Source organism: Cydia splendana, chromosome 22 (assembly GCF_910591565.1).
Source record: "Cydia splendana chromosome 22, ilCydSple1.2, whole genome shotgun sequence".
In the NCBI taxonomy this organism is placed as follows: Eukaryota; Metazoa; Arthropoda; class Insecta; order Lepidoptera; family Tortricidae; genus Cydia; species Cydia splendana.
The window spans coordinates 5373968-5383561 of record NC_085981.1 but is presented as its reverse complement, the minus strand read 5'-3'; the positions used below and the strand labels follow the sequence as shown (position 1 = coordinate 5383561).

Here is a 9594-nt window from a genome sequence, read left to right as displayed (position 1 = left end):
ACCCAAAACTGATTAAGAAATAAAATTAAACGAATAAAAACGATTATCGTTTGAAAACCTTGTTATTTAAATAATAATTAGCGTATAAAATAATTTAAATACATTTTCGGTTACTGATGAAGTTAAAGTGACGTCACAAAGTTTATGACCCCCCTCCCCCTTGTCACAACATGTCACATTTTCTTGACCCCCTCCCTCCCCCTAAACGTGTGATGTAATTAATGGATGACCCCTTAGTAGTTTTTGAGTTTATCGCGAATATACGAACACAAGCAGACAGACGCGGCGGGGGACTTTGTTTTATAAGGTGTAGTGTGTAATGATATAGGTTTTTATAAGTATTATAACTAAACAAAAATATTATTAGGTAGAGTCCTGTTCGCACAGACTCTATATGAGGCAGTGAGTTGCCATGTTTTTAATTTTGCACGGGATTGGTACTTAAGGAGTAATAAATAAAATATATGAATAATATAGCGAATTAAATTTATTTACCTCATGTAAATCAGTATAACCTATAACTGTATAATAACGTAATAACGTGTATCTATACAACATAAAATGGAAATCAGTTTAAAATTAAAAGCCCATGATTCTATAAAATAGTCAGCGTCTTGACGTTAGTAAAAATAACGCAAATAAATCAATCTCTTCAGTCATAGATTTGATTTGAACACTTTCATGACTCAGTTCTAGAGCACATACTTATAGTCGCGCGAAATAGACTGTCTATCTCTTTCTGATTAGGATTGAACAAAAACAGGTGTAATCTCGCGCGACCACCGTTTTCACATGTAGTCATGCGAGCCGCAAAGTTTCTAAAAAATACATTGCTTGGCAAATAAACCTAAACGTTTTGCGTCGTATCTAAAATCATCATACTCTCAGCATTCCTTTTTCCCGTCCCGTATATTTTCTGGCACAAATCATAGAACCTCCAATTGTTCAATTCTTCAGGACTTTCTTTTATAAGAGTTTTGTACTGAGTCCTAACTTCAGTCATCTTTTTAGAGCAAACGAGAGCACTCTTCTTGAGGATGTCCGCGGCCTCCATCCACAGGTAACTGCGAACAAATTTGGGGTTCTTGAATTTTTCTAAGTTTGCCAGATACCAGCTAAGTAGCTGTTCTGTTTCCTCATCAGTCCATGTTTCCTCTTCGTTTTCTAGCTGGTCAGGTTTTGGCTCGTTTTGAATATCGCTAGTAAGAGAAGATTCCTTTGATACGATTTCCCTTAAAATGTCAGTGAAAGGAGTGTCTTCTCCTGAAACTTTTCCTGTTTGAATATCGAAATTCTGCTTCAGATAGTTAATTTTTCTCAATATATTGTTCAAAGGCTCTGAGATGTGATTGGCCAGTTCTGTCCATAGGTATTTATTCTCAAACTTGGGACTCACGAATTCTCCTACATGCTCTAAATAGTATAACAATGCTTGTAGCACTTTCTCATCAGGCAGAGCAACATCAGTGTAAACTTTTTCTTCTTTCATAGTTTTCTTTTGTCCTGTTTTAGCGAATTTAGGCTTCATAGCTACTATTTTCTCAAGTAGCGTGTAATATGGCGTCTTCTTTTTGTTGGGATCAACTTCATTGGCTAGTAGTAAATGATTTTCTTTCAATTTCGCAAACATTTTTCTACACGATAATGGAGACATGTTTAATTTGGCTGATATTTCCTTCCACATATCAGTTGCATTTATTTCTTTCCCTCTGTTCATCCTCAAATAGTTAATATAGTGTATCAGCAATGTCTTTTTGGTCTTTTTAGTCCATTTCTTGACTGTTTGTTGGTTTTCTGTTTGGACTTGTATGTATGGCTGCATTTGGCCATTTTCAGACATGATGATTTGTGCATTGCTCATATCATTGATGTCCTGGCCTTCAGGTATCACGATTATACATTGAAAGTCATCATCTGTAAAAATTAATAATTATTAGACCCATTATCTAACAATTTCCACAAAATGGAATAAATTATCTACTCTACAAAAGTATATCAATAATTAATAAACTCATACAAGTACCTTCACCAATATATTAGGTTTAAAATTAAGTGAAATAAGCTCTAATGGGATCAAAACTATATTGTGATAGAAAATTAAATAACAAAAAACGTATTTCTCTTAAATCTAGTCTTCACTCAACTTCTATTTCTATGATATCTGAAAGACACAATGATTATGATAATGATGCAAAACAGCAAAATAAAAGTGATATCAATAGAATTCTATACCAAAAACTAATATTTAAAATTACCTTGTGCTTCCATCTTAACATCAGAAAGACTAAATTCTTCATATCCGTCGCCATTTACTTCAATTTCTTGCACAATTTCCCCTGTCTCTTCTCTTGCACTATAAATCTCATCAAACATATTGAAATACTTCCAACTGATCTTAACATCAGGATTCCTAGTTTTCATTGTCTTAAGTTTCCTGTAGGATTTCCTCAGTTCTAGCAACTTATCGCTGCAAGCATCTTCCAATTTACCAATTTCGGCTGCTAAAGCCGACCATTTGCTTTTATCCTCCAAATTAGAGTTGATATCATCAAAATTCTGCGAGAAATAAACAATGAGTTGTTTAATTTCTTTAGCAGACCAGTCTTCCTCATCATCAGTATCTTTCTTGCCATTACGCAATTTGGACTTAATGGCTCTGTATCCAAAGACCTTTTTGCAATGCGCGTAATACGGCCATAGGATAGGCTTGTCAGGCTTATTGATTTCTCTTTGCACATATTTCGTGTAGACTTGCTTTAGGTTTCTGAATCTATGCGCGCACTGGGTTGCTGAAATGCCTATGTCTTTAGCTAGGACTTCCCAAAGAGCTAGCTTCTTACGGAAAGGAGAGTTGAATTTATCCTTGTTTTTCTGGTAGTATTCGAGTATTTTGAAGGACTTAGACTCGCCGGGGCGGCGTTTGGAGCGCTTCATGAAGCCTCTATCGTCGTAAGACTCCTCGTCTTCGGATATGATTTCGTCGAACTCGTTTTCGTCATCCGATCTGATTTCGACTCTCTTTACTGAAAAAAAAGAGTACACAATTAAACAAAACAAATTTTTATCTAACAGTCTGCGAGCTACAAATTTTCATATTAAAGGAAAAATTACAAAAAAAAGATGAATTCGCACGCTTCTGATAAGCGTTGGTATCTCAGTTTGTTAAAAGTAAGATCGGACTCGGACCGGTGTTACGAAAGGTCGCAAGTTCGGGTCTTGCTCGAAACAGTGTTTTTTTTCATTTTCCCTTAAACACATATTTTTTTCATTAAACAGGTTCTATATAGAAATTAGAAACAAAACGAAACTACAACAGTTAGCACATTCATTATAAGTCATAGATTCACTTTAAAAAACCCATCTGAATAGACGCTTCCAATACAAAATATGTTCATAACCATACAAAACAATTTGCGGCTGTCTTATTAAAGAGACATTCCATAGATTTTATAAGGCCTGCTTTAAAATCATGTAAAGTCAATGTAGAGAAGACTGTCTATCAGGTAAGATCATCTAGAAACTCTTTCGTCGCTTCTAACTCTTGTGTTTGTGTTTCTATTTATACTCATACATACTCCACTTACAGAAGGTTGGTAGAACAGAAGGAACATAGCTCTTCCTTTCTGACTCTGTATGATCGAATCGAAGTACGTATACAAATACGTTCTTAGCTTCTTACCCTACAACGACCAAAAATGTTATATGCCGGTCTTCACCACATTGACCTTAGTTTGAAATAATAGACTTACCTCCAACTTTTTCAGACTCCTTCTCCTGATCCTGCAACTTCTCATAGCCGTCAAGAAGATGCGTATCCATACCATAAACAAATATGCAGTCAAACAACTCAATATATCGCCAGTCGATCTGCATGTCAGGATTCTCCTTCTTATCATCCAGAATACTCTTATACAGTCTTGTTAACTCTTTCCACTGCTTTCTACAAGCAGGTATAGTCCTCCGTAGCTTCTTCGAGATGGCAGCCCAACATACGAAGTAACAAACAGAATCTTTAAAGACCTCTACATTGTCATAGAAGAATTGCACCAATTCATCCAACTCTTCAGTTTTCCACATGTCGTTTTCAGTGGCTCTAAGGCTCTTGGTAGCAATTTCTAGCTGGACGTCTTTAAAGATAATATTGTCGAATAAAATTGCCAGTGGCGCTCGATTGCGGACTTCATATCCTCCTTCAATGTATTTCCCGAGATGCTCTGCCCTTAATTCCTCATATTTAGCTTTGCACGAATCAGGACTTTTGTCTATCAGACGCCCAACCTCATTCCACAGGAAACTGTTTGGAATCGTTTTATCTTGAAACTCTTGGTAGCAGTCAAAGTAGTATTTGACAAGGACAGTCAATTCTGTTTGATTCCAGATATGTTCAAGAGATTCTGCCGGAACTTGTTGATACTGTTCTATACGCACTGGAGGCTCATATTTCTGCAGTCCATGTTTTTTCTGGAATTCTTCATCTCCTTCATAAATCTGATCAAACAGTTTCATATACGGCCAGCTTATAGAGTCTGGCCCTTCCAAGTTTCTTTTCTCCAGTAACCTCACATAGTTACTCTTGAAATTTAAAAAGCGTTTATGCCAGTAGTCACCGTCATCGGTACCTAGCTGTAAAGCAATGTTTTGCCACAAATTCCTTTGTTTAACTCTATGGCTACTGATCTTTTTATGTTTCAAGTATAAATTTAACATTGCTTCTACATTTCCGTCCCCAGCCTGTTTATTAACCTTTTTGACCACCAAAACGCCTGTATCGTCATTAGATCTGGCTGGTACGACAGGTTTAGGCGCCATTTTGGCTTTTTCCTCCTCTAAAACAGCAGTGACATATTTGTCATCATGAAAAGCTTGGTGGCTGAGTTGGAAATACGGCCATATGACATCGAATCCCTTCTCTTGTTCTATACGCAGCTGGGTATACTTTCTTTTTAAATTTCGCAGCTTCATTTCACAGCCAGCATGGTTCTTGTTTGAGAGCATAGTTTTGCAGGCTACTGTCCATAGATGTTTTTTTGTTGTTGCTCCTCCTAGGAAAGAGGTTTTATTGTCGACATAGAATACTAGAAGTCGTTTAGTTTCGTCATCAGTCCATTTGTCTTTGGACCAGGCGTGGTCCGCTTCCATTGCCTCTTCATAGGGAGTGCTAGATTGTTCCACCAGATAGGTATTGTCATCTTGAAGCTGAGCTACTTGTTGTTGCTCAATGTTTTCAATAGTTGTCACTACTCCATGTTCTGTTGTGCCATCTTCTTCTATAAACAGAAAATAATATAATTAAAAATAATTATTACTATTACAGGAAGTGTATGGGTCGTGAGGCGCTTTGGTCACAAGGCCCAAGGGCTGTCCCGACGACCTTTTTTGTTAGGAATTAATTTAAAGTAGTTGCAAATTGGCAGGTTGGCCAAACTCCCAAGAATGTCAACTAGTGACAATTATTAAGTAAGTGTTTAATTGTCAGCTGACAAAAGATAGCATTATGGATAAAGGCTCCGGTTTTACACTTAGCCTCAAAATATTAGGCCATTAGGCATTATAGTTAGTTGGTACTTCTGCACATTTTCCGCAAATTGGCACCATCGTGCCTATTTTGCATGAAATGAGGTAGCGCTACTCAGCTCCTCCATGAAGCCTAGCTATGTTTTCAGGTTTCTACTGCCTCTTTTAGTATGCACAGAGTCCCTAGGTATTTGCTGTATACTTCTTCCTGAGGTATATAGAGTAGGCATTATAACACAAGTGCCAATCTAGCCAATTTAACTCCATCTCCAAAAACCTAAAGCTGTAAAAGTATAGTTTATATATGTTTTCACATCACCTATTCGAAAAAGGGCTTTTTCTTCCCCGCTAGGAGGAATCAAAGTGGCACTTTTCTTCCCTGCTAGGAGGGATCAAAGTTGTAGTTTTCTGTTCTAGGACACAATTGTTTCTTTCTTGCATACTATTTTTTTTGGTCAAATAATACATATTTTGGAACGTATCAATTTCCTCATAGTTGACAGTTGAGCTCAGGATTCAATGTACGCCCTTGACGAAAATATATCATTTTGATCTCTTGTAACACCAACTACTATTGTATCTTACCATCTACATAAAACAGCAGTATTTCCTCATTTGGCTGCATTTCCGTCTTCACAACAATTTGCTGCTCCATATTGGCTTGTCTGTGAACAGGGTATATTACATTTAGCTCTTTGAAACACTGATAAGCGGGTACAAAATTAAATAATTATGTATCTAACAGTGCTGCTATGCTAGCCACACCTATGTAAGTATGTATGTTTTCACACAGCTTCCGTAATCAACCAATACTAATTCTAAGCCACTTTGTACCTTGTCATGGTAAACACTAAATATGATAGCCATACACATTTCATGTAACAATTATCACCATGAGAAGACCCAAGTTGTCAGTGCTAGACAACAGCGGTGTTAAGCAGACGAGCTTGAGGCCTCGCTAAGGTCTGCAAGCCAGGGCTATGCAATGGTTAAGACCACCGCTGGTGCCAAATTAAGTAATAAATAAGGGTGGTATTCCATCTGTCCAATTACTTGGTCTAATGTCATTGCGACTCACTCTCTCGTTAAGCAAAATGTGAGACAAAATACACATTGGACAGAGAAATTGGGCAGGACAATACCACCCTAAGCAAAGTAGGCAATTGCTTAGGCCGCTTAGAGCACCATTTATAGAATATTGATCGAATCTGCTGCATGAAACTGGGGACAGGGCCAAACAATGGTCCAGGCTCAGGTCACCCAAATATCATAATTCGACACCGTTTATAAATGAATCTTACCAAAATATTTTCCCTGTTGCTTACAGAGCCGCATGCTTACTACGTAAGATATTTTATTACTGATGTTCTCTTGACTACTCTTGATAAAGAATCAACCCACCTTTTGTAATGTAATCCTCGAGTCCTGATCAAAAATGTTCAGCCTAGCAGCGGTATTCCGTAACACTGTTATCGTGTTAATATAACTAAACTCTTTCGTGCTAGCATCAAAGTATACCGTAATAAAGCCTGCACTCAGATTATATTAGTATTAGCAGCTTTGTTAACTTACCAAAATAAGGTTTTAAATTTTGACAGTGGCGGCGACTTCGCCGGCTTTGATCTGAATTTTTGCTCAAATGTTCACAAGAAGCGCAGCAATGCGGTGCAAATATCGTGTTTTTATTCTGTATCGGCCATTTTGGAACAGAGAATTGAGCGTTCCAACTAGCCCATACAGTACCAAGTTCTAACAGACTAAGCAATTATTTAATAATAATAATGCATTTTAAGATAATAGCATATAAAGTTAATGTTAAATAAATGTCCCAAAAACATTAAAAATCCTATTATTCTAAACATTCATTTACTTTAAATGAGTTCTTTAGACTCTTTAGTGAAGCAGAGAAAATAAAGTCTACTTGAACGTAAACTTTATATCTCAATACACTCGAGTGCAAAAGTGAATAATTAAAGGATAAATCCATATCCATTAGGGATGTACCGACTAGTCGCCGACTAGTCGGGAAAGCCGACTATCCGGCCACATCTCTAGTCGGCGATTAGTCGGCGACTAGTCGGCAAAAATGGCCGATTAGTCGGCACTTTATTAGTGAAAGAAAAACATAAAAAGAGAAATGAACAGTCAATATTTACCATATGTTTTATGTCTATTTTACTAAAATACCTATTCATTGTGCATACGAAAACTTTTGTTCATATAATATGACCGTTTGATCATTATCGTATGTTGGTGGGCTGGTGTTTTCCTCTACAGGTCGATCTCAACTGATTCTCATGTAATTTCATATGCAAGTTCGATAGTTAAATAATTTTATTATTATTCAGTTTTGTTTTCTTTTTTAATGGTGGAGCCATGGGAAACTATTAATGTTATTGCGAAATTCAGAGACTTAGACAGGGCACGTTGCTCGTAAAGACGCTGACCACAGGGGATAGCTTCTTAACTGGCGACTACGTAAGGGAAATAGAGCCTTGGAAATACCTCCTACAAGCTGTACTGACGGTCTGCTCAGGATCGCAAAATAAAAGAAAGACAGAAATTTAACGAGGATTCTTGTGATAGGTCTTTGAACCTGTAGAGAACACCTTTTAGCCAAGCTAATATAATGAAAAGCGTAACCAAAGGAGCAAAACTATTGTTTTTCACCTGAACTTATACGAAACTAATGATGATTTGGCCGACTAGCCGACTAGTCGGCCGACTAATCGGCCATTCGAGCGCCGATTAGTCGGCTAGTCGGCTAAATCAATAGTCGGTACCACACTAATATCCATACTTCCATACTCCATATGATATAATATTATAAAAGGGAGTCTGTCTGTTTGTCTGTCAGTTACCTCTTCACGCTTAAACCGCTGATTCAGATTCAGATTCAGATTCAGAGCGTTTAATACGGTAAAAACATACATGTCAAAAACATAAAAATAAAATCACATACACACCTAAAACTAATTAAACCTGCTGAACCGATTTAGATGAAATTTGGTATAGAGATTGTATGAGTCCGGAGGAAGGACATAGGATAGTTTTTATCCCAGAAATCATCCCTTAAAGGGGTGGAATTTTGTATGGAGACTTAACAACAACTGCACAACAAACTTTGTCAATAGGAACTGTCCCGCCCGCGCGGTGTAGCACCGGCGCTGGTGCACGATTTAGTTGAAATTTGGTATAGAGATAGTTTGAGTCCCGGGGAAGGACATAGGACAGTTTTTATGTCGGAAATCATCTCTGAAGAGAGTGCAAAGGGGGGTGGAATTGAAAGAGTTAATGAATTGCCTAATAACTGAAGTAAGTTTTTTTTTAATACCACATCGGTGGCAAACAAGCATACGGCCCGCCTGATGGTAAGCAGTCACCGTAGCCTATGGACGCCTGCAACTCCAGAGGTGTTACTCCTTTTTTGAAGAACCCCATACTGTAGACCCTCGGGAAAACCTCGGAAGGGAGCTCATTCCACAGCCGTGGCGTCCGCCGGAGGAAATTCCTCTTAAATCACACAGTACGCGACCATTTAGTTCTAGTTCAAATCGCATGCAATTATCATCGGTGATATTTGTAGAGGCCCTAAAGCATATGAAGGACCAAAATTGCCGTATATGCGGGCTACACTCTTATTAAATTTAATTTACCGTAGACGATTGATTACAATCTTAAAGCCGTAACAGACTACCGCATCGTGACCTAGGTACGCCGCACCCATAATTAAGCGAGAGCGGAGAAAAGATATTTAGTCTATGGTTTGGTTTGCTCCCGTAGTATCTTCTTAGTAGTTTGTGGTTTGCTCCTTTTATATCTAATGACATATTTTGTTTTAAAACGATTGCAGCGCCATCTACGTTAAACTTTGCTCCTTTATCCTCATTTACCAAAATATCGTGGGCAAGTCCGCTGGCTAGCTATGGTGAATACAATATCGATGTCCACGGTCACGGCATCGACATGTCAATTCATGGTGGAGACGTGGATCGGTGAACACTTGGCTAACGAACTGATTTGTAAAACTTACTATTATACATTTTGGGATATTTTTAGGGTTCCGTACCTCAAAAGGAA

The 9594-nt window shown here is 37.7% G+C and overlaps 1 protein-coding gene across 1 annotated transcript; it reads right to left on the bottom strand.

Moving 5' to 3' along the window:
• Nucleotides 1-508: 508 nt before the first annotated feature.
• Nucleotides 509-7241, bottom strand: LOC134801396 (uncharacterized). Its single transcript, XM_063773929.1, has 5 exons — nt 7087-7241; nt 6100-6179; nt 3750-5267; nt 2256-3023; nt 509-1914 (listed from the first exon to the last, which is right to left on the bottom strand). Exons 2-5 carry the CDS (start codon nt 6167-6169, stop codon nt 848-850), a joined length of 3423 nt encoding a protein of 1140 aa, XP_063629999.1. The 5' UTR covers nt 6170-6179; nt 7087-7241; the 3' UTR covers nt 509-847.
• Between the last annotated feature and the right edge of the window lie 2353 nt (nt 7242-9594).

Excerpts from the sequence above, each read along its gene's own strand:
- LOC134801396 (XM_063773929.1), bottom strand. The coding sequence starts at position 6,169 with ATGGAGCAGCAAATTGTTGTGAAGACGGAAATGCAGCCAAATGAGGAA. Across the intron at positions 5,268-6,099 it reads ACTGCTGTTTTATGTAGATG|AAGAAGATGGCACAACAGAA; the intron begins GTAAGATACAAT and ends TTCTGTTTATAG. Across the intron at positions 3,024-3,749 it reads GGAGTCTGAAAAAGTTGGAG|TAAAGAGAGTCGAAATCAGA; the intron begins GTAAGTCTATTA and ends CTTTTTTTTCAG.